This window comes from Macrotis lagotis, chromosome 1 (genome assembly GCF_037893015.1).
Source record: "Macrotis lagotis isolate mMagLag1 chromosome 1, bilby.v1.9.chrom.fasta, whole genome shotgun sequence".
NCBI lineage: Eukaryota > Metazoa > Chordata > Mammalia > Peramelemorphia > Peramelidae > Macrotis > Macrotis lagotis.
Genome location: NC_133658.1, coordinates 889,088,123 through 889,114,048, shown reverse-complemented (window position 1 = coordinate 889,114,048; position 25,926 = coordinate 889,088,123). Strand labels below are relative to the sequence as shown.

The following is a 25,926-nucleotide window of genomic DNA, read 5'->3' as shown; positions in this document are numbered from 1 at the left end:
TAGTGTGGCTAATCCTCTAAAAGGGTGAGTCCTGGGAGAGGCTACTGCTACCAGATCCAAAGGAGGGATGTGCCAGAGCATCGACCTTGAAAGGACCTTTGAAGTCATGGAATCCACTGTTCTTCACTTGACAGAGGGAAGGAACTGGCATGAAGGTCACAGCAAGTCTCAGACACAAGTCTTTGGATGCCAAACCCATGCACCAGGATGCCAGACCCATGCACCAATTTTTCTAATGTGAAGATAAATTTCTTAGAGACAATTGGGCTAGGTTTTTTTTTTAACACAAATGAAAAAAGAAAAATTCAAATTACCTAAAAAAGGAAAAAAAAAGTAAATCATAAATTAAAATCTCTAGAATTTTTAATAATCTGTCTCTAGAAACACATAAAATAATAATAAATCAAATTCTACAAAACTGCTTAGTCAAATGGATCTTTCTACATTCCACATGAACATTGATTGTACCTGAACATAAAATTTTCCTACATTATGACAGAGTGATCTGTGTAGAAAGTCTGATATTTAAAAGGGTTGAGAACCTGAGAACCGTCTCCTTGGGGTACAGGTAAAATTCCTACCTGCATCATGACAGTGTGTTCTATGAAGAAAGTCTGATATTTAAAAGGGATGTGAACTGTCTCCTTGGGGCGCAGGTAGAGTTGTGGGGTATGGTTTTCGTGAAGATGGAACATGTCTTCCTCCAGTGGCGTGTGTACTTTGGTAGCATCTTTGAAGTGTCTCCACTCCCTACTATCCAGAATGACACTAGAAGAAAGGTCAATAGCATTATTATTGTGGATATCACTTTGAACTGTGAAGGGGGTCTATTCTCCCAGGTGAATCCAGATTCAGGAAAAACATTCTGCCTGTTAAAGAGCAAAAGGAAGTTACCAGCTTTGGGAGGATATCCCTTCCCTTGGTTACTAACTTGTCCTTTAACGTTTATGAAGCAGACCAGTGAAATCCACTTCTGGAGACTGAATCAGATCAGTAAAACAATGCTATTCTCATCAAAGATGGAGCTCAGTGGCATTTTTTAAAAAAACAGCCATAGGAAGCCTCACCTGAGCTCTGGGTTATCAATCTCAATGGAGACTGTATGCTGTAGGTTGTGTGGGTTCTTGAGGGCAAACTCAAAGAATTCCGCAGTGCCCAAAGTGGCGTAGATAGTATGGTGTGTGGTGATGACCAGGTTCAGCATATTGGTGATGCTTTCTACTTTGGTCCTTTCTCGATATGCATCAATAATCTGGAGATCCCGGATGTGCTGAGTTTGGACATTATGCCGAGCCTTTAGAAAGGAAAATAGTGAATTAAGATGCTTTTTCCCCCAGCCATCCTATCCCCAATCTCAATACTGGGCTATCGGCCTCCCAGATTTCACCTTTTCCTCCATGGCCAATATCCCAGAGAAACATGTCACATCCAAACTAATTTTCTCACGAGGTTCAAAATTTGAAAATACTAGGATGTGCTAGAAAGATTCTCTGTGATCAGCAATGTGTCCAAATATCATCTTCCCAAAGGCACTGTTCCCATTCTCTCTGAAGCATAACTATTATCCCAGAGAACAACTTTAATAGCAAGCAGGGGAAAAAAGATCACCTGCTCAAGGTTGCTTCTATTTCTACAGCTCTTTCCCTCATGAGAAATGCAAAAAGACTTCAAACTAAAAGAAGACAGAATATGGTGGATTGGAGAGTGGTCTCGTGGAGAGTGGTCTCCAAATTAGGAAGACTCACCTCTAGCTGAATCTGAGGGAGTGACCCCAAGTAGCTCTCTCAGCCTCTCATCATCCTATATGACTTTCTAAAATTAATAGAAGATTGCACTGTGGAGGGATTTTTTCTACTTGAGAGGTCCAGGCTCTATCCCTATTTCTATATTTTGAGAATCACTGTGGAACATTGGATAGGACTTTGAACTTGGAGTCAGAAAGACTTGGGTTCAAGTACTTCCTCAGACACACTGAGGTAGTGAGACCTAGGCAAGTCACTTAACTATAGTCTATCTCTGATTCTTCATCTGTAAAAGAAGAGGGTTGGGTTAGAGGGCATCTGGGGTTCAAGCTCTAGAATCCTAGGTTCCTAGGGTGGAAGCAAATGCAAAGACTTATAAGGGTATACTCAAACTGGTAAAAGTTTGTTAAAAATGTATAAAACTGAGAACAGACTGTTTTCTGATGTGCCTATTATGATCATCCAATATTCCTTTCTCAAAAGAAAATGGCTGGTAGTTAATGGACCTTGTTCCCTCCTCCACTTGGGTGACCAACTTTCCTGTGAGTTTAATGTCCATGCCTTCTGACCATATGGCCTCTGAATGACCCACAATTTTAATTCTTTTGAGAATATGGCATTCTATGGCTTGTGGCCATACACAACATTAAAAAGATGATCAATGCTAAGAAGATGGAGTTTTGAAATTGATTCTTTTCTCCCTCCCCATCTACCCAAAGCTCTAGAAAGGATAAAAACAATCATAAATATGGTAAAGAAACTGACTGATTTTTTCACTTTAGATTCCCCTACATCAATAATCCTAGGAATGATTAAAATTGGGCAGGGAGGTCATACATGATCACTTCACATCTCAGAATTATATTCAAAAAATATAGGGAGGATGCTGAATAATTGTTCTCCTTGTTCAGAGATGAATGAATAAGAAAAATTAGGCTAGAGGAAAAGAGAAAATTCTATTGAATGTAAGGCAGTACCATCAAGTTAACAAAAAATTGCTAACGACAACAAGGAAAGCCCCTAGGTCTTGATCCCTGAAGATCCGCAAGGTCAGAGTGGATACACATCATTCTGACATTCACTCTCCTGAATCTGTGTGCCAGACAGATGGGAATATCTCTTTTAAGGTCTTTCCCAGGTCTACTCTTCTACTCCTATGAGGAGAGAACTTTCCTTGGATGGTCATGTAACCATTTCAACAAGAAAATTTATCTTCACAGCTAGAAATTATGACACGTTGGAGGCTAAAAGCAAAACTCTCACCAGTAGGTTTTTCGTCCCAAGGGCAAGATTGCTGTCTGACTCCTGCCGTCGCACTGCCGCCATCCTCTCAAGCTTCCGCTTTCGTATGGCATCTGTCTCTTGGCTGGTGACTTGATGGACCTTGCTCCCCTCTTGCCTATTAGTGAAGAGCATGGCAGCTAGTTCACCGTCTACATCGGCTAGCTTCCGTGCTTGAGCCACATTTTTAAAAGCTGCAAAGTTGTCAAATGAGAGAGTCAGAGAGAGAATGTTCTTCACATATGCAGAGACAACAAACCTGTGGTATGATTTTATCCTTCTAGCAAAGAAGCTGTGAAGGTAACATTTTAAAGTTTATGACTATGGCTCCCCTTTCCTCCTACAAGTCAAAGCTACTAAGCTACAGGACATGCAGTCATATAATGATTCTATTAAATACTGTGTTGCTATTGCCTCTATAGGATCCCTCTTTAGAACACTCTCCCCCACCAATCTATTCAAATAAAGGGCTCTGGTGCATGTTCTTCAGTATTAATTAATAATAATGTGCCTGGTGTCTAGCAGGTAAGGGAAGTCATACACTATTTGGAAAGGAGACTATGCCACAACTAAAAAATTCTATATAAGGGGGTTTTATGAGGAGGATACTGAGTAACTTTTCTTGTTCAGAGATGAGTGAACAAGAGAAAATAGACAAAGTAAAGCAAAAGTTTTTGTTGAATGGACCATCAGGATAACAAAAAATTGACAACTTCAAAATTAAAAGCTATAGGATCTATTATTCTAGCAATAGAAGGAAAGTCATTTAGATACAATGACAATGACAAACATGGAAGCAGTCAACTCCTGAGCCCTCAAAGATGCAAATCCACCATATCAACAACAGTGCTACAACGCTTTTATGCTCTCAATTAATCTGTGATCTTATTGATGTGGATAATCCTTTCTAGGTGCAAATGACAACCCATCAATGCCTTCTCACATTTTAAGACACCTGCTTACAGAGTCTCCTAAATCTCTCATCCTCCACATGATTTCTACTCCGTATTTCTTCCTTTGGGTCACACTATACTTCATGGATCCCAGTGAAACCCATGGGATATCTATTCGTGATTTCCCACATTCACCACATGATCAGTCCACATTTGCTTGTTTTTCCTCTTACAGATCTCTCCAATGATGTTCTTTATGCTTCTTCTCTGATATCATACCGTTCCTGACCATCATGCTTTCCACTGGTGCTTTTGGGTGAACTACTACTTTATTTTGTTTTGGAAAATATGGTATTCCAGGGCTAACAGTAATAGAGACAGAGTAGTCTGACTCCCCAGTTGCTGCTTCTCTAGTGTCAACTCCTTCATTCAACAAAAGTCCCCTTAGATTCATGCCCCTGTCGCTCTAGCCACAGTAGGAAGGCAGTAACTGTATGAGGGACTGTACTCTCCAGTGAGGAGCACAATCTATTCTGCATGGTCTACAAAAAGAGTAGGGGATGTAGGTCAGCCTAGTGAGTCATTCCCAGCATTAAGTCAAAAAACTAACTCCACCAATAAGAAGGTACATTTAGTCAAAGGCTTTGAGGAAAAGGTAGGATGAAAACAAGATTCAAATAGTCAGCCAATTTTAACATCCAATTAGTAAATCCAGAGAGCAAGAGCTAAGTTGAAAGGAGATATCTTTAGGGACCCTGCTGAAGTGATGGCTAAAAACAAAAATAGACAGCATCCAAGGGACTTATCAAGGAGCATTTAATATCAATAAGAATGAGATATGACCTACAGGGTCAATTCATCTTCTATCCGTTCTGAACTTTTCTGTACTTTACTAAGAGATCCTTCCTTTGTAACCCAGAGTTTGCCTGCATACTGACTAAAATGGCTGTTTTTAAAGTTTCCCCAAGGCAATGAGGTTAAGTGACTTGCCCAAGGCCACACAGCTACATCATTATTAAGTGTCTGAGGCCAGATTTGAATTCAAGTCCTCCTGACTCCAGGGCCGGTGCTCTATCCACTGTGCAACTCAGCTGCCCCTAAAATGACTTTTGATGAGGTACCAGGCAATAATCATTTATTAAGTACTTACTCTCTACTAGACTTGGAGGCAGTGATGCAATGCATAGAGTACCAGGTTTAGAGTCAGGAAGATCTGAGTTCAAGTCCAGCATCAGACATTTACTAGCTCTGTGATCCTGGCCAAGTCACTTAACCTATATTTACCTCAATTACTCATCTGAAAAATGAGGACACACTGGAGAAGGAAATGGTAAACCACGCCAGTATCTTTGCCAAGGAAAACCCCAGACTAAATCCATGGGCTCACATAAACAGACTCAACTGAACAAGTGAACAACAATATATGTGCTAGGCATGCAAAGAAAGGCAAAAGACAGTCCTTGTCCTCAGGGAGCTCCCAGTCTAATGAGGGATTCAGATCACAAAATAAATCATAAAATGACAATGGCCCAATCACATATCTGCTTAGAGACCATCTCACATTTTAGATATCACACAGTGCAGGGCAATAGAGACTATAGAATTTAGAGAACTAAACTTTGGGGCTAGGATGGGGGGACTTCATCTTAGTTTTAAGATATCTCTATCCTTTACAGCTCCTCTTGGATTTCCTTTAGCAAAGAGCATTCAGTTATATGCATGGAAATCAACCCTTCACAGTCTCATACACCAAAGCTATGGGAAAACTCCATTTCTTGGTTTGTGTTTGCCTTAATCTTCCTCCCCACGGTCACTGCCATGGAAATACACTAATGGCTTTATTTCTTATGAACGTAAATAACTTCCAGACACTTATGTAAGAGGACTAAAGCCTAACTAGAATTTTTAAAATATGAATTACTTCTACAGGAGACTGTTTTAAATTCCAGTGAAAATGCAAAAGTGAAGTTAATGGCAACTCAAGTGTTCTTTTCCTCTATATTTTATTTCTATCTTATTTTTCAGAGTTAGTTTTCAGCTAACAGTTCTCAAATGCTCTTATTTCTTTAAGGAGTAATCTCTAAATATGCAAAATGGAAACAAGTCTGGTATTTCAAGGTTACCAAGCACAACCTGAAAAATGCTTTCTTTACATTGAGTCTTAGAGGCCATTATCTGATCATGATGAAATAGAGTCTTCTTACTTCCTAGTTGCTGCTGCTCCAATTGGCATCTCCCTTCACACAACAAAAGTCCTCTTATATTTCTGTCCCTGTAGTTCTGGCCTTCACTGTCCTACCACAAAGAAACAATATTCAACTGCCAGAATATAAGCCATATAAGCCCTGCTTTTTATTATGCAAAAGAATATCACATCTTCATATGCTAGAATGAAGAGAAAAATGGACATATACAAGTCTGAATCTAACCCTTGCAAAACAGATTTGTTCATTTGTGAGGGGTTGTGGTTTGACCAATGATCGTTACATAGAAAATTTGTATCACTCCTGTGAGCTTCTAATCACTGACTACAGTTTCAAAGAGTCTTAAGATATACACCCTATGTAACAGCCTATTAAACTAAAATAAGACTATTATTTTATAGATCAAAAAAGATATTTTTGAGTATTTGTTAAGAAGAAGCATCATGCAATTTCTCTAAAATTCTGACCTACTCTCCTCCTATTTAATGACTGGGTTCAGTGAATTATCTACCTGTAACATCTCTCAAAATACCAATTTTTCAGTATAAATTTTCCAGTATGTACATATATCCTGACATGTGTATATACATCCATATTTGTGTGTGTGTGTGTGTGTGTGTGTGTATGTGTGGATACACACTGATGAACCATCTCTGGAGTCTGCACAATAGGCATTCTCTTTCCATATGTGTTTTCCTATATGGATGGTTGGGCCAAATGCTAAGTAATTACAAATCTCATTTAGAAATTGTTCTAAGAATGATGCAATCTGCATAATGCCATCTGCAAACAGAGGTATTGAAGGATGTCACCACCTAGAAGAATTTTTTTCTACTTCAATTTGATTGGAAATCCTTAGAAGCATATGAAGGATGTAACCAGCTAGAAGGAATTTTTCTACTTGAATTTGGTTGGAAATCCTTCACCACAGCCTTTGGCAAACATAAATACACAATATAAACAATCTGGAGATTGCTACTTGTCCATTGTTTCTGAAGAGGATCAATGACACCATGGGTGAGTCTTGACTTGTGCATGAATTGGATTTAAGTAAGGCAAAATTTCACAAAGTCATTAGTCTCACTCTCTCTTCCAAAGTTATTGAAGTCTGGTGGTAAGACAAAAATCAAGACCACTGGTGATAGCTCAGGAGGCAGTGGATAACCTAATCAAGCTCTAAGCTCCTAACACTATGTGCCTTCGCTGTCTTTACAACATTTGAAACAAAATGTTCTCATCTGCTCATTCATCTGGGAGAAGTCTTCACTTAGAATAGACATCCCAACTCAGTGACAGTTTGAGGACTGCTGTTACCCTCAACCTGGTTGAGCTTTTCTGTCAAGACAGTTTTATCAGGCTGTGGCAACAGCTTCTTGGAGCCATAGGTGAGAATTGCCTACAGACAGTTCCCGCCTCAACTTACTTTAATGGAAATGTCATCCCATCATTGTGGGTATTGTCTCCAGCGCCACATGTCATAATCCACATTTTTTGTCTAACTTATATAATTCTTTTCCATATTCTCATAACTATTTGATTATGTCTTTCAAGGAATCTAGTGATTTCATATGCATGAAAACAGTTCTTGGTGTTAGTTGACCCTTTAAGGAAAGGTTCTGCTCTCCTCCATCAAACACTTTGTCAAAAAACAAGAAGCATTATGGGATTTTGTCTTTCATTTGAAGAAGTGCCCTCACCAGTCAATACTCTCCTCACAACGTTGCCAACAACCCATGCCCCCCCACTCCTCTTCCCTCTTTCTCTTTCCCCTTGCCTTTCTTCCTCTATTTACCTGTAAGGTTCCTGAAATGGTGAATGACTGTCTTATATTTGTATCCCTAAAACGTTTGAGAATACTTAACTCACAATATGTTCTTAATGAGTGCTTTCTCCCTCTCCCCTCCTTCCTTCTCTTCCTCCTATCCTCACTCCTTTGCCTTTCAGTCTTTAAAGATTTAGTTTTGCTGAACAATACTATTAATGAAAACTTACCTGTACTTTCTTATTTTTATTAAATGTTTTCAATATGTATGCAGATTGTTCTCATCAAGATTTATAAAAGTAGGCTACACACACACACACACACACACACACACACACACACACGTCAATAGTTGATATCTGCTTGCCCCCCCCCCCATAAATCTCTTAAGAAAAGATCCCTCAGCACCTCCAAGACTGTATCATCTTCAGCACAAATCTCTCATTTTAGTCCATCTGTTCTTCCCATTTCTGTCTCCCTGGGTGCTGTCTCTCTAATTCATTGTGCTTTCAGTACAGCTTGCACTAGATGTCAGATTCCAAGTGTAGACTCTTCTCCAAAACTGATGGAGAAGAGAGTTTGCTATAGACATCTTGGGGTAGTTTTAAAATTTTTCATCTGTCTATGATCCTCTTCCAGTTTTACCCTTTTGTTTTTGTTTGCAAGGCAATGGGGTTAAGTGACTTGCCCAAGGTCACACAGCTAGTTAATTATTAAGGGTCTGAGCCCAGATTTGAATTCAGGTCCTTCTGACTCCAGGGCCAGTGCTCTATCCACTGCACCAATTAGCTGCCCCCAGTTTCACCCTTAATTGCATTCAGGATGTTGTGGTTTCTTTGGTTCTCTTGTGAAATTTTCAATAAAATGTTTTCCCTTTCCTGTTTTTCACTCTTTTGAGACAATTCCCCTCAGCGTTCTGCTATCCTTCATTATAAGATTTTACAGATGACTTTAAATTCTAAACCAGCATGTCCTTGACACCACACAATTCTGCCCAGCAAGCCTATCAAGTGTTCTCTGATAGGTGTGGCTTTTAGATTTGCTTGATGTTTTTCATCATGGAAACTAATTTATATAAGTTCCTTAGGAATTAGTAACTGTATTAATGTCTGTTCCTTTATCTGCTTCTCATTTTTCAGCATTAAGTGCTTCTTTTAAATAGGTCAGATTGACATTGGCTCAATTACATATCTTCTCACTTTTATTTTTAGTCCAGTTTGGTACTGATGTTAATCTTTGCTCTAGTAAGTCACTGTACAAAGTTGATCAAGAAATGGGTTGTACAGGTAAATTTCCTATCTGATAGTATATATCATTTTCCAAGTCAATATTGTGTGTTTGCTAGGTGGTGGTATCTCCCAACTATCTTTTAAATAAAATATTAATGACATAAAGGCAGGAGATATTTGTACAGCCTAAAAATCTCAGTGTTTTCCTACATAATTTTTACTGTCCCCTTACCTAATCACCTTTAGGTGATTTAATTTTTAATTTTTAATTTTAATTTTAATTTAATTTAATTTTAAAGGTTTTATCATGTTCTTCGACTTTTTCTCTGTAACAGATATTATCCCATAAGTTTCCATTATCTTCACAGTCAGATTTTTTTCAAAATTTATCATCTATACTACAACATGAGATGAACAACTATCTCATGAAATGATGCTTCTCTGTTGCCTTTTTGACACAGGATAAAAAGTTACTCTTTTATGTGCTTCTCCAAGGAGAAACTTAAAGTCATCTTTCCACTTAGCTACAAGCTCATTTTATCTTCTCAATTTATTATAGCAACAATGTGAATATCGATATGATCCAGTCCCCCTAGTAAGATGCTACTGCATGTATTCCTAAAATGGACCTTGGAACTTTTCCAATATGGCAGAACCTGACAGAGTCTGCTCTCGGATAGGAGAGCTTCAAGAACTTTAGGTCACCTCCACAAGAGCAGAGTAAGGCTTTATGAAGGTACAATGGGTTATAAACCATATTAATAGAGACTATTGTGCTGCACTTACTCATCTCTTTATAATGCTGGAGGAAGAGATCAGTGAAATTGGTGGCTAATAAGGTTAGTCCATGAAACCTACCACCTTACACAAAGAGTATTTCTAGAAAATAATTTAAATGCAGAATAGAATAAGTCATCTGTGGCATACCCCCAAATTACCCTGCAAGGCACTGACTGGATGTTCTACATTATGAGTCAGCAGAACCTCACTGAGGCATGCCAGCCTCTCATAAGCCATCAGCCTGTTTCCCATTTTCTCTCACCCAAATGTGTGGCTTCTCACTAGGAAGCCAAACTAAGCTTCTTCTCCCCACTCCCACCCACCCTTTCCTTTGGAACAAGTAAACAAATGCTATTTTCAGAAGACCCACCACTCTATTTTAAAGCTATTTAATTGCTTTCCAGATGCAGCAAATTGGCTCAGATGTCTTAAACTACTGCTAAAAATGATAATTTTAAGTGTCGATGGAGTCTGAATAGACAAGTGAGATAAAAGTTATTGAAAAGGGGGGCTCTAGAGGAAGGAAGGTCATTCTCAGGAATGGATCATCCAAACAAATGTTCTTGCATGAAATAAACAAAAGTGGGGGAGGCAAGATGGGGGGGGGGAGTATCTCATCTCACACAGCTTGTGCCTAAGACACCCAAGATCAGGACTTACACATGTATAAATTTTCATTTTGAAATTTACTCCATCTGTGTCCCTTCTGGGTTTCATTAAGACAAGAAGGGAACTTCTAGAATTGCTCTGAGGGACTGACTTGGTGGGATGTCTCTAAGATAGAAAGCATCAGAATTGTTTTCAGAATAGACCAACCAACTTTACAGCTTTGGCATAAGACAAGGAATGGCAGAATTTCCAGCTGTCATAGTTCTATCTAAGTACAGGAGTTGTGTTCCTATTTACAGACAGTCTATCTTTGGCCATAAAAAAGGTACTAGGACTATGCTAACATCACTTCATCAATCTCAGTTGACCATAACCAAGTGGATGCTACCAAGAGATATGAGTCATGGAAACACCTCTCTTCGTGAACCACTGAGACCATTTGGCTGGGCCATTACAATGATCTCAGCCTATGTTCTGGGAGCACTGGCATTCCCTGTCTGGATACAAGTAGGAAAACTTCATTACCCTGTTTAAAGTCAGTTTGGAGGACATGCTTGGGTCAACTTATCTAAATGCAGAAAGTTTCATGTCAGGTGGGCCAGAAGGTGAAGAGCTCAGCCAAGACAACTTTGAAAGCTCTTTTTGTAAGTCAGAGGGGAGGAAGGATCTATGTAAACAGGGGGAAAGAGACAGATGTTTGAAGGACAGAAGCTTGAAATGTTAACTCTGATAACTTTTCTTAATTATTTGATTCTAGATAAAGCATGGAACTGGGAATGTAGAGACATGGGTTCTCATTTCAAGTCTGCCATGTAATTTAGAAGATACCAGTTAAGTCTAGAAATCAGTTTCCTTAACATTAAAGTGAAAATGTTGCACTTTAGAGAGTGCTTTCCAATTCATAATTCCCATTCTTTCTATATGGTAGAACCTTAATAAGTAGTTGGTGAATTAAACTACAATTAATGCATCTTATTACAAGTTTGAGAATGATATTAATAACTGACCATAGAATGCTTTAGAGTTGGTAAAGCGCTTTATATAAATTGTCTCATATGAATCTGCTACTGACTGTGAGAAAGGTACTTTGGTATTCTGATCCCCATGTAATAGATGAGGAAACTGAAGGTCAGAGAGTTAAGAGAGTACTAGTGATAGAATTTGAACCCGGATATTTTTGCTTCCAAGTCCAGCTTCTACTACACAATGCTAATAACAGATTGAGATTTCAAATCATCTAAAAAAATTATCACATCGTTTCTTATTTTAAAATAGATACAGAGGCAATCTTATAGAAGAAAGGATTTGAAAAGGGATAGTAAGGATAATAGGGAGGACAGGGGAAAATTTTTACTGAACAGATAAGTCTGCCTGAACAAGACAGAAGCTGAGTGTGCACAACACATACTCTTCAGGGACAAGGAAAGACCTTTTAATCCAATGATAGGAGGGAGAGAGGAATAGAGAGAGAGGGAATTACAGAACAAAGGAAAGAAGGAAGAGTGGTAGGGAGGACTGAAATGAGGGAGGGAGAAAGAAAGAAAGGAAGGAAGGAAAGGAGAGAAAGAGGAAGGAAAGAAGGGAGGGAGGAGGGGAGGAAAGAAGGAGGAAGGGAGGGAGGAAGGAAAGAAGGATGGAAGAAAGGAAAAAAGGAGAGGGAGAGGACGCAAGGGAAGGTGGGAGGGAGTGCTGAAGAAGTCTCTGTCTGGTTTTTTAATTTTAAGAAAATGTTATTTGTGCCTGTCTGATATTTTCTGAGGACTCCCACAGCAGCATGAGCCCTAATCAGATGCAAATTCCCTTCAATTGTTCAATGTAACTTCATTGTGAAATGTAAATTTGCCAAGATAAGAGCAGCCTCAGCTCATCCCTCTATCCCTCTGCCAGCTTCCTGCCTCTTAGTCTTCCAAAGTGGGTACCTGACCCCAGTCACATAGAGGGAATAGATTCCCCTTTTACTGACTTTTCCTTGACTCTTCCCCACACAAGGAATGGGAAAAGACTATAAAAGTTTGTCCTGCACTCCCCTCAAGGCTGGACTCACCTCAGCCTGAGCCCAGCCACTTCTTATGGGTATTTTCCTTTTTCTCTTTCCCTCAGGAATTTTCACCTAGACATTTGTTTTCTAACTTGTCCTCAAGAAACTTATTGTCTCTCCAGGAAAAAATTTAATCTGTGAACTTTATAGGCTTGTGCAATAAAAATCCTGAGCTTTCCCACTTCCAGGGATAGTCTAAGTTTTTCATTTCCAAGAACCCTGATCTTTGTGGTGACACCACTCATTTCCCATCATTAGGGGAAAGCATTTATAAAGCATTACTCTGTGCTAGTCTCTGTACTAAGTTCTTTACCTATCTCTCCTTTGTTCTCACCACTGAGGATCACAAATGCTAAGTGTCTGAGGCTGAATTTGAACTCAGGTCTTACTGAGTCTGGGTCCTGTTCTGCACAGTAGATATTCTCTTGGCACATTGGAAGGACAAGGACAGGGAGCTGACCTAGGTTTCATAGGCAGAAGCACTCTCAGTTGAGAAGACCCCACCCTGTTCTCAGCTTCCCAGAATCTCAGAGGTTTACCCGGACACCAAGGATCCCAGAGTCGGTCTGGGTCAGAGGCAAGCCTGGAAAACAGGCCTCAACCTCTGCCTGCCTGACAGAAGCCATGTCTGTGTCCTTTGGCCTGTAAATAAATCACTTCATGCTTTGGATAAGTGTGCCTGTTTTGAAGGGGAGTTGGGTGGTTTTATCATTGGGGGGGGGTTATATCAGATGCTAGTATCTCTTGTATCAAACAAGGGTCCTTTCTTAACAAGGATCACATTATCCTTAGCCATTATTTTCAAGGAGAGAAAAAGGAAAAAGTGTAAAGTGTCTGGATTTATGAATCAGGAGATATGAACTCTAATCCCAGTTCTATTTTAATATACTCATTATATGATCTTGTATACAACCAAGACCCTCTCTGGGTCTCAGTTTCCTCATCTGTTACAGTGGATACAATGTGTTAGAGTGGAAAGGGCAATGCATTTGGGATCAGAGTAATCAGGTTCAAATACCAACTCAGCCACATATTACTTTTGTAACCTTGGGCAAATCACTTCATCTCTGGGCCTCAGTTTCCTCATCTGTAAAATGAGGATATCTCTGAGGTATCTTCCAGTTCTAGAGATATAATCTGCAAAGCTAGTTAGAAAATTGATTTAAAAGGCATTTGCTGTATTTAATACTCTTGGCAACTATTTCAAGTTCTGTAAACTACCATTTTTTATGGTTACTTACAAGGGGAAGAAACCCTCAAAAAAGGTGATTGTTGTTGTCATTTTTTCATTAAAAGGAAAATATTTTCCAAGCTAAGTTCATAGGATTTAGAACTGGCAGGAACCTTAGAAATCAATTCATACAGCTCTTTCATCTTACAGATGGTTCAGAGGAATGAGCTGACTTCCCCAAAGTCTTTGATTCTCAAACATAAGGTTGGAATTCCCATGTATGTCTAAAATATGGAATTTCCTCATTTCCCACTCTCAGTTCACTCATTCTGGACTCCTATGACTTCTATGGTAGCACTTGCTTTGTATATTTTTGGTTTCCCCACCATGCCCTTGCTTCAGGTACCTCCTCAGCCCTTTTCTGCTTTCTTTTGAGCAGTGTCTTTCCTCATTATATTATAAACAACTTGAAGACAGGAATTGATTTTCTTTTTCATGTTTGCATCCTTTTATGCTTAACTCATTGTCTGGTAAATAGTGGTGCTTAATAAATGTTTATTGACTATCACTGACTATTCAAACCTATTAAAAATAATTTAGAGTACTCCCTGCTTCCTTTATCCTCCCCCCCACCCGCTCCCACCTGCTCCCACCCACTCCCAACCACTCCTCCCTCCACTGTAGGTGAGCAGTGAGCTAACCAACAACAAATGCCACTCACAGGATTCCAATTATTCTGTCAAAAGAATAGAGCTCGATTTCCACAGAACCAAGTACACAGACCATGGCATTTGATTAATGAGGAGAACAAACGTGACCAGAAAAATCAATGATTGCTTAGGGCGTGTGCTCCAGGGCTAAGCCTGGATGACATTCTGTTAACATTGTTTTTCAAGAAAGGGCAGTTCTAGTTTCTATCTCCTCAATTTCCTGCTTACCACCCCATGGTAGACTCTAGGCATAGAGCAAGATGTCTTCTTTCACTTACCTCTATTACCTTCATGATTAAGAAGACTGCCTCCTTGGAAGTTACTGATCCCATTATTAGAGGAAATGATCCGTGATCGTGATGGGGGTAATAAGTTGTAATCATCTGATTTCTGTTCGGACATGTGACCTAAATTGAAATCACCCACATAAGGGTCAGAGGAATATATTAATAGCAAAGAATTTTTTAAATTTATTAAGTCATTTATTAATATTTATTAAAAGAGAGGTGAATGTCTAGTAGAATTCTAACTTTTAAATTATATACTTATTCTCAAATTCTAGTTTCAATTTGTTCTATTATATAGAAACACTGACATGTAAAAGAATTCCATTTGGTTTCAACTCATTCATTTTTTTGTATTTTACATCCTTGACTTCCAAGAGGTGGGGTGCATTTTATATCTCAATGAGACAAAATAATTTGGCACCAAGTAGCCTGATACTCTTATTCACCTCATCTCTGGACAGATCTCCAGTCTCTTAACCTGCGTGAAATTTCACAGTCTCTTTGAAATTCTAATAAAAGTGTCCCCAAAACATCCTTTTAAATTCTGTAACTTTAATGTGGGCTTCATTAAAATACAAGTCTTCAAAGCCTTTTACATATAAATGTCTTTAACCATAGCACATTTTAAGGCAAACAATTCTACATTCAATGGATGTTAGAATTGCTTCAGTTAGCTCATTACAAAGATGGTTTGGAGAGAGCAAGTCTAGGCTTTAAGAAGGATGAATAAGCTCCCACAAAAACCCGGAGTGTAACTGCTAATTTTGCAAGGTTAGCCACAGCACTCTACTAAATTCTCACAAACTGCTAAGAGCTTCCTAAGAACTTAATAAAATGATTTCAAGAGTTCCATAAAACAAGCAAGCTTCTTCAAATAATTCCATCCTTCTGTTCAACATTACTCTTCTCCATTTTTTGGAAGGGGAGGAGAGGTTGTAAAGACCTGGAAACAAAGTGGCTGCTTTTTGACTTGGGAATGACTGAATAAAGGGTGGCATTAAAATGTAATGGAATAAATAGCATTGTCCTGGAAAAAATAACAATTAGGATGAAGATGGAAAAACTTGCGATGACCAGCACTAATGGAAACAGTGGTCAGAAAGTAGAAAGAAAGGAAGAAAGGAGAAAAGAGAAGGAAGGAAGGAAGGAAGGAAGGAAGGAAGGAAGGAAGGAAGGAAGGAAGGAAGGAAGGAAGGAAGGAAGGACGGACTAAACTCTGAGCAATGAGATCAAATCGGTAAGATCCTAGTCACTCCTTTTGGCATAGTGTGGACTCTGGGATCAAAAAAGATTACAGGCACAGCAAGCAGATGCACTGATTTTGTTGTTGTTCAGTTACTTTTCAGTCATATCCAACTCTTTGACTGTATTTGGGGTTTTCTTGGCAGAGATACTGGAGCAGTTTGCCATTACCTTTTTTCAACTCATTTACAGATGGGGGAACTAAGGCAATTTCCCAGGATCCCAAAGTTAGAAAGAGTTGAAGATGGATTTGATCTCAGGTCTTCCTGACTGCAGGCCTAGTCTATCCACTGAGCCACTGAAGGGTTAATATCTATTCTGTTCCTGGCAAGGCCATATGCTGGTTCCCCCACCCATGGTACCCCACCACCTTTGCATGAACTTGGATGTTTTTGTGTGTGCCTTATATTCCCTCTGGGGACTAGCCATTCCTGGAGGTTAAATCCTGGGCTACCCACCCAGAGGTTCAATGTCTAATTAATTTCATAACCTTGGCCACGAGTCTTCCCAGCTCATGCACATACTCTTCACATGTCCTGGTTAAGTGCCAAAAAAGCTTATATAAGCCTATTGGCAATGTGCCACCTTTGTCTGGGACCCCTTAAAAAGTCACTAACATTGGCCAGCCCCTCAAAGTTCCACCCATGGAAAGGACGCTTTGCCTGGGACATTTTCCCAATAGCGACTCTGAAAAGCTGTGATTTGGAACTCCACAGACACTATGGATTCAGATATTGGTGCCCCCCTGATTGGTGATGTTTTCTTTTAATATCTATCTTTATGTATGCTTTGCTCTTCTTTTTATTATATTGGGACTTATTGGTTACTTTTGCTGTAAAACTGATTTATTTCTACCTGTTTTATAATCATTTTATTAAATATACTTTTTGTTTTGTTTTGTTTTGTTGGTATGAATGTGTCATTTTGTAGGAGCGAACAGAAACAAAACTCCTTAATCAAACAGCCACTGAGCTTTCATGTTATATCAATATTTGGATTGTGGGTATCAAACTGAACTAAGAGCACAGTCAATAAATCTATAGTATTATAAAATGTAAAAGCAAAAAACAAACTTTTTTTTTAATTCTGCCAGAATAACTTTACAAATTAGGATGTGATGTGTCCAGGTTTTCTTCCTGAAAGTGCTGCTTCCCCTAGCTTTTTCTAATAATAATCACATCATAGTATCTTTTAAGACCAAGGGTGGGAGAATGGAGAAAATCGTTCAGTTGTTTCTCCCACCTCCCAGAGTATCCCTGATAGATTGCTGGCATTCTCCAAGTGGGCACACAACAGCTCTTGGTGTAGATTGTACCACAGACCAGCTTCCTCCTCCCTATGATTCTTGTCCACATCTTCACATAAATCCTCTACAGAGAATCCTCCCAATGCTCTGTTCACCCACTATTTTATGGGTTCCAATGTGACAAGAGAACTTTCATGGCAATGAAAAGCCTGGTACCATGCAATTCTCCAAATGCAATCCAATAATATTTTCTTTCTACTTTTTCCCTTTATAAACCTAGCCCTTTGTCCAGCTGTAGCACCAATATGAGATGCTTTAATAGAAGCTGACCTGAATTTGGACAAGTCTGTTCTGCTCAGGATATAGGGTAGATGGGCTAGGACTTCAAATTCTAGTAAGATGATGTACTATGGATAAGTTAGATGGGCATAGCAAGGTGGTAGAAGAAGGAATTAGTAGAAGTGAAGGCATGGGGGAGTGAGCAAGAGGTCTTCATCATCCAACAGGTTAGACTGGTAGGCTTCCAGCTGAGCTTAGAGGAGGAGATGAGCCTACCAGCCATGGAAAATGACTGAGACCCCACCTCCCCATGGAGGCTATGAAGTGCCATAATCAGAAATACAGGGAAAGAGCTATGACTGGTGAAAGAAACTGCTGTTTTCCTCATTGTGTAGGCAAGAAAAACCTTGAAGAGGGGAGGGGGCGGGTATTCATTTGAGAGATGGGTGCTGAGAATGTTTCCATTCTTTCCTGCTTCCAATTCTGTTCCAATTAAATGCTCTCACTGATTCTGGGCTACTGTTTCCTAGGTTTCTGTTAGCATGGTAACAAAATAGAAATGTAGACCTGAGTTTGACTTTAGGGATGGGTCCTTGAGACAAGTGAGGTACATTTACTACTCAATTCTCCTAACACTCTGAACCCATGAGGAGCACTTGTCAGCATACAGATGACACACAGGCCAAGGAACTACCTGCCCATTCTGCTACCTTTCAAATTTTTTTCATCCACTTTATTTTTCCAGACCAGATGGAGATGCTAATCACTATTTCATCATATCCTAACAAGATATGCCGGTCCAGGAATAGCAATTAACTTCCTGTGGTCAAATGGAATATTATTTTCATGAAATCTGGAAGTAAAGAAGGTCAAATGACCCACAAAATGAAGGGGTTTTTTGGTGTACAACATATCTGGTTATGACGTCTTTTCTTCTCTTTTCTTCTTTTTTTCAGAGCTCACATAGCTAGTAAAGGGCAGATTTGAACTTAGCTCATCCTGACTCCAGAGTCAGTGCTCTATCCAATGTGCCACCTAGCTTCTCCCCTGTCCCCGCCAATGCCTTGACTTTAGCTCTATGAAAAAAATCCTACAGTTTATTTTTCCATTTAACTGCAGCTTTGTTCTGACTTTAGGTTTCATGTATGTGGAGAATGTCAATATAAATGTATATCCTACAGAAGCAGACAGGGCAGTTTCAACTCCTAAAGGAAACAGGCAACTCTTGGTCACAAGAGAAAAATCACATTTCACAAGAGAAATTCAACAGTTATGCTGATGTACATAGATGGTCTAAGAAAGGTATAAATCTGAGCATCTTCCCCTCCTTTCTAACCAGTTCAAAAATATAACCAGGCAAACTGCCCAAGACTGAGGATTGCTTAGTATTTTATGGGTTACATCCAAAAACAACTCTTAAGTAACTTTCTGGTGACCCTCTGTGTGATTTGGCCATATAGTAACTAAGCTTGGTTGTCACCAAGTCTGTTGCCAGTCTTACTTGAGTTAAGAGTGTCAGTCACATGAATACGATGAAATAAGGCTCTAAAGTTTAGAATCTATGATTCCAGCATTGCCTTTTATAATATCAAGATAAATTATCATCTATGGCACTAATATGTGGTATTTCTTCATTAATATATTTTAAAAAGAAATTAAAACTGGTTTGAAAGTCTAAGTATCTGACCCCAAATAGCCTTCATTACTCTAGAGTCTGCCTCCACACAAGATTCTTGAATATGACCAATTGGACATGAAGTCACTTAAAACATCTAAGAAACCTCCCTGACTTCTCTTAAGTTCAAACTTAAGTCCCTTCTTTTGCTGGAAGATTTCCCCAGCTTCTCTTAATTTCAGTACCCTCCCTCTGTTAATTATTTCCTATCTATTGATACTGTATGGATCTGCAGGGACTGTTTTTTGTCTCTTTTTGTATCTTCCCCACACACACACACACTTAACACAGTTCAAAGCATATAGTAGGTGTTCAATAAATGTTTAATGATTGACTTCTTAATTCTAATGTCTTTTTAATTACTTCTTTTTTATCTGTGTGTAGTTTGCTTTGTATATATATATATTTGTTTTCATGTTGTTGTCCTCATTAGATTGTAAGCTTCTTGAGAGCATGGACTTTCTTTGTGTCCCCCTCCCCTTTTTTAATATCCCCAGCAGAAGCTGGCACTTAATGCATGTTTATTAACTAATTGATTCTACTACAGAAAGGATATAACATGTACACAGTTAAACAAATATACTGCTCTCTTCTGTTGACCTCAGCAGCTGGTAATAATAATATCATCTCATCATTTATGAGGCTGCCATTAGTATAAGTTTAAAGCTTCTGAGGGAAGGACAGCTGAGGCTTATCTGCTGTCTCTCAATTTATCCAGCTAGCAGGTAAGTATTAGGCACTAGAGATACAAAGACAAAATGGAAAAGAGCCCCTGTCCTCAAGAAGCTTACATTCTCCAGGGAAGATATTGAGTAGTTGATCAATCAACCATCTGACAACACTAAAATGCCAGTGTATCAGGACCTTGGCTGAGCAAGGTTACAAATATAAAAGGGAGAAAGTAGCATCAGCAAGACACTGACTGATAAGTAAGAAAGAGATCATATGAGATGAAGGGGAGAGCACCCATACTACTGGAATCAGGAAAGGTTTCCCATAGGAGATTGCCCTTGAAGGAAGCTAAAGATTCCAAGAAGCAGACAAAGTAGGAATTCACTCGAGGGAGATGGGAGAACCTGAGCAAAGACCCAAATGAAGGCCCAGTTCATCCCCTCAAGCTTTTCATTTTATAGCTCTCCTTTTCTTAAACTCTACAACCCTCCTTCTTTATCTTGTATTTAAATACTTTACTTATATATTTGCATTTAATTATTTATGCCAGGATCTTTTTTTTATGCTCTCCCACTGGAATTAAATTCCTTATGATGGAGGATTGTTGTATTCTTTATCCTTGTATGGCCCTCCCCTAACACAGTGGGTGGTACTCATATAGGCCCTTAATAAATGTCTCTTCAGGGAAGAGCAAGTAAACCAACTGGGACAGAATATAGATTGCCTTAGGAAGAAATAAAAAAATTAAGAAAGTCCAAAAAGTTCTCTAGTTAAAGAGTCAATTCTTGGCATCCAAGTTGGACACATGGTGTGTGAACGCAAGACAGCCACAGACCAGCCCCAATGTCATCTTCCCATAGGAATGTTGCCATGTGGCTTTTATTCCATTTTTGTCATCCTAAATAATTATACAATCAATGTCCAATTTTCAGGAGTGGTCCTGCTGCTCATGACATAATAACCGATTTTACAAAGAAATAAAAGCCACAAAGTTTAAAAAATAATAAAGCCAAATTAATGGAGAAATCAAATAGCTGCTACATTGATACAAAGTGTGTTGTGTTCAGCATTTGTCCTTTGTTCATCTGTTCCCTTTTCTAAGTTTGCATTTAGGTCTTCTCAGGGTAGTGGATCTCAGACTCTCTTTCCCAAGAGCTTATCATTCTCTTGCAGGCAAAGTATGAAAATGACAATTTAAGATAACATATAATAGAGCTAATCTTTCTTCTGAAGATAAGATTTTAAAACCTGGAGTCACTGCACATTTGTGGGCTTGTGAATTAAATATAAAAATAACCAATACATTCTAGGAAGCAAGAATGCTCATCGCCATTCTGGAGCTGGGACTGCTGGGAGCTTTGGAATAATGCCTGTTCCTCACATGTCGTGCTGTTATTTCTCCAGAACCTAATTGAGTTCTGTGGTTTCCATATTGTCTGTTTTCAAAGCTGCCTCCGATTTTACATTTGTAAACAAGCAGGCAGAAAACTCAAACCAGACTTAATGAACTGTGTATTAACTCGTCTTCTTGCTGCCAGGGACAGGGACGGCTGCTGATGAGCAGAGAAAGGATATGCTGCTCTCTCCTTAGGCTCACTGGCTTAAATTCAGGTGATTTTTAAGAAATGGAAAATTCCTCATAAAACTCCAGAGATATGACCTGCCTAAGGTCAAAAGTCCCTGGTATTGTTGTAATTTCCATTTTGCTAAGGGAAAAAAACCCAACCTCCAATCCTTCCCCACCACCACCCAAACCCAAGAAAATAATAAAGGATGACAGTCTTCTTTTATTTTTTTAAATTTTTCATTAACTGAATGCAGCAAAGCACACTGGAGCTCAGCCCTGAAGCTCTGCAAAGCTACCTGGTCAGCAAGGGGAGGAGGGACAATTCTGCACCTGACAGTCATCATTTTCGAACCCCTGTGACCAAGACTGGCAAGCAATGCCTAGCCTTGTCAGGTGCAGCCCTACAAGGCAAGTCCAAACAAAAGGACATCTTAAATAAAAATGAACCACATCTCTCCAAATGACCTAGATTCAATTCTCCCCCAAGACAAACAACCTCTGCCCCCCAGACAGATCTACCAGACACGGATAAAATAGAGGGAAATATCAGGATGCTGGGCCAAGATTCTCACTGACATCTTTTTTATTATTCCTTTCCAAAAAGGGTCATTGCTCCAATTCAGAAAGAACTGTGTTTCCCTTCTCTCCTCTTCCCCCAGCTGCCTGAAAGGTTGGAATTTGTTTCTATTTTTTTTTTAATTCTTCTCATATTGGAGCCTGAAGGCCTTCCCCTCAAGTCACTGTAGTTGGCATTTTATTCATATAGAGTAGGCCAAACAGATAAAAAGCTCTCTCATAAGTTACGGTCTTTATTTGAGGACATTCCAAAGGACACAGGGGGAAAAGGAAGGAGAAAAAATTGGGGGACAATGTGATACCTAACTGACTCATTTGCGTATTGACAAGTCACAAGACTAAACTATAACAAAACACTTCCTATGAGGGAAAGTCTCATGAACCCTCCTAATTATTCATTCAGTATGCATTTCCTGGGCACCTGCAAGGTACATCTCATGCACTGGTCTAGATGCAGAGGAGGATTAAAAAAAAAATCAAAGGTCTCTCCTTAGCCTCCTGGAACTAAGGAAGCTAGAGAGAAGCACAAAGCTATTCAAGGGAGCTTGGGCTCCTTACCCACGTTGGCCAAAGTGAGGTGCAGGCGGCCTCTGACCAGAGTGTGGACTCCGATGGGTTTGACAGTGCCAGGCCTGGTAATATCTCCACTCACCACCATCATGTCCTGTTCATATTCTGTTGTGACCACATCGAGTTCAAGGCAGACTTGAACAGCTGCTCGACCCTGGCGAAGGATATGCTGCGGAACAAGAGAAATGTATGCAAGAGGTAGAAAGGAGTAAGCACCAGTTGTTAGGGGATACTATCAGGCATGGAGCAGATGTCCAGCCCAGTCTTTGGCCAGTTTTCTCAGGAAACCCCCTGAGGAATCAGAGTTCACACTGGAAGGATATCCTAGCACTTGTGTGAATCCCACCTGACACTTGAATCATCTGTGGAGAAATCAAGGTACCGGTTCACTTGTTTTAAAAAAAAAATAGCTCGGTGAGATATTTGTCTTTGTTCAATCTTCTCTTTGTAAAATGACACTAGAATCAATAAAAACTGGGAGTGCAGGAACAGGGTTTTAGGGATTATAAGCATTTAACAGATGTTTCCTGAATTTGAGCCTCAGTACCACCATTATACTGGGAGAAGGTACTGGAGTTATTCTCCTCATTTTACAAGAGATAACTTTAGATGAGAGAAGCTAAATGGCATGTGACCTTGGAGAAGATATTTCAACTCCTTAGGACCCAGTTTCCTCATTTGTAATTTAAGGGGATGAGATTAGATGTCTTTTGGGGACTCTTCAAATTCTACTTCTGTGAAACTATGACTGATGCAATGTCCATGATCAAGAAATAATAAGGGTTAGAGGCAGTATTTGAACCCAGATCATTCTAATTTAAGGACCAACCCTGGTTCCACCATACCACACTGACATTTTTTTAAAGAAATTATTCTTAAAGCAACCATGGAAATAAGAAATGATTAAGGACAGATCTTTTTTTAACCTCTTCTTCATTGTGATAGACACAATGATAGTTAAAATTTCTTAAAATTCAGAGGGGAGGAAATGAACCACTGAGTTTGTTCTTAAGAGTTAAATGGTAAAATAACTGTAAATACAGAAATTGGACCTTCTGAGAAATATTTTCTGTTGCAAGGAAAGTGATCATATTTACTATCAGGGAAATCAATAGGCAGAATTATAGGCAGAATTATAGCACCTGAATTTGGTAAAGGGGCCACACTAACAACTGTTCTGGACTCTTTAATAATGGGATTTTTAATGAGCAATATGGTATCATGCTTTTATTGCAGAAAGAAATGTTACCTCCATCTGCACTGCTGCAGACCCAATGAGAAGCAACGAATCTCCATCCCAGACATCGATCTGGAGGGTCTGCACAGCAAGATAATGTATGAACCACCGCTGTTCTCCAGGCTTGAGGAGTGTAGGATCCACCAGATACTGGAGTTGGAGTCCAAGAGAATCTGCCCCCAAAAGAAACTCATGAGAAGAGTCTAAAAGTAAATTTGACTCATTTATCATCCTTATTTTCTGAAGAGAAATGTGAACCCTGGACAACAGAACCCAATCTCACTTTCAGCTATAATTACAATTTAATAAGCACATTAATCAAGTGAAATCATAAACCACTTGAGTTAACAACAACAAGTCTAAAAGGTTCCCCTGGGCAGGATGGGATCCTACCCAAAGTTCAAACAATATTTTCTTTGTCTAGGTCTTCACAAAACTCTCTGTGAGCTGGGGTCTGATGAATTGATATAGATTTCAAATGGTTTTGTCACAGGCAACAAGAATTTTAAGACACTCAATCTCTGCTTTTGCTAACAAAGCTCAGCTAGGTCAGATATATAGTTTCTGAAAGCACATTAATTTTTCAAATAGTTTATCTAATACAAGTAGAATCGATTCCTTAAATCTTTCAAGGTGTACCAAATTTAAAAATGCCTCCAAAATTGTTTTTATCAGAAATAGGAAAAACTTTCTATGAAAGAAACTCTAGGTGTCAATAATATCTTTGAAAGATGAAAGCTGCCCATACTTATTGACTTTCTCTCATCCCATGGTGCTAGCTTTTGTGGATTTCACACGTTATGATCCTTCCCACAATATTTGGGACCTACTCTTAATTATGCATTATGTGAACAAATAGAAGACATCTAAAATGCATATTTCATGGATCGATAGCCTTAATTTCAATTGACAAAAATCTCATTAAAATAACTGGATTAGTTAAGGTCTCTGAGGTACTCAATTTATAAAACAACTTATTATGATATACTAAGTCTAAAAATTCCATGTACTAAAAAGCATAGGACCATAATTTCCGCTTCCTGTTCTCACTGTCCAACAACCTGAAAGGTTGTCTTCTTGAATTCAAAATGTGACCCTTTGACAAACTCACATATATGTACATTTCAAACACATGCTTACCCTTGTTCAATGAATCATCCCTGTTCTCTGAAACCAAAATGTAGGACAGAGAACTAGAGTTAGTCATCCCAGGTTGGTCCATCTTCATCAATTGTAATCGTGACGTTGTGACCGGTGGGAAACGATAGAATTGGAAGGTGAAATACACTGTTTTTGGCCATGGCATTCCCCTGGGGTCCTCTGAAACTCTAAATGAAATGGTACCCTTGAATTAATCCATTACTGATAGCCATTCACAGGACACTTATCATACTGGGAAATCTTACATATCATATAGATTTGTTACTCCTATGATTCTAAGAACTTAACGTCAGAAACTGAAGTGAATAGTTTAGTCTGGCTATGGATAAGCCAGTTGGATAATTAATGAGGCTATAACTATTGATAATATTTTACCTTTGTGTTAGAGAAGAACTATATAGTCAAAGAAAAAGTACCAATGAAAAATCCAAGAAGTTTTCCAATTTTGATAATTGAATATTTAGAGAATTACTTCTGAATGGTTTACTGAATGCCCACAATTTCTCTTTTTTTTAAAGGTCTCTTTTAATGATAGGAGGAATAACATGATTTAACAAGCAGGAGAGAAGCTAAGGAGGATGATAATCATATTAAGAATTCCACTTAACATGAGGGCTGTCAAAAAGAATAGAATGAAACAAGGGAGTAAAGTCATTCTTGTTTTACCTGCTGAAGGCAAGAAATTGCAGAATTATTTCATTGCTCTGCAGCACATCTTCCTCTTCCTTTTGAGGGTTAAAGTTCACAGGGATGGAAGGATCCACAATTTCAGCTGGCTGCTTGCAGCGGTCTAGAATTTCTGGAAAGCCCAATGTTCTCAGACGAACTAACGAGGCCCGGGAGAGCTTAGATCCAGCACTGAAATACAAAAGAATCCCAGGACAAAGGTATTTGTCTGATCAGAATAATCAAAGTCAAAACAATTCAGCTTCTTTTATCAGTCATACCATGAATCTAGTGCTCTAAGCTAGTCATCACAGAAGTGATGCACCCAC

At 39.0% G+C, this 25,926-nt stretch overlaps 1 protein-coding gene across 3 annotated transcripts in view; it reads right to left on the bottom strand.

Annotated features, from left to right (window-relative positions):
• Nucleotides 1–25,926, bottom strand: part of NPHP4 (nephrocystin 4) — a 169,232-nt gene that overhangs the window by 27,132 nt on the left and 116,174 nt on the right. For all 3 annotated transcript variants that reach the window (XM_074218620.1, XM_074218621.1, XM_074218622.1), the window contains 8 exons: nt 25,598–25,789; nt 24,911–25,098; nt 23,783–23,943; nt 22,522–22,702; nt 14,698–14,826; nt 3,006–3,217; nt 1,068–1,294; nt 582–768 (listed from right to left, as the gene is read on the bottom strand). In XM_074218620.1, the coding sequence (XP_074074721.1) occupies nt 582–768; nt 1,068–1,294; nt 3,006–3,217; nt 14,698–14,826; nt 22,522–22,702; nt 23,783–23,943; nt 24,911–25,098; nt 25,598–25,789 (1,477 nt within the window). The remainder of the gene's footprint in view (nt 1–581; nt 769–1,067; nt 1,295–3,005; nt 3,218–14,697; nt 14,827–22,521; nt 22,703–23,782; nt 23,944–24,910; nt 25,099–25,597; nt 25,790–25,926) is intronic.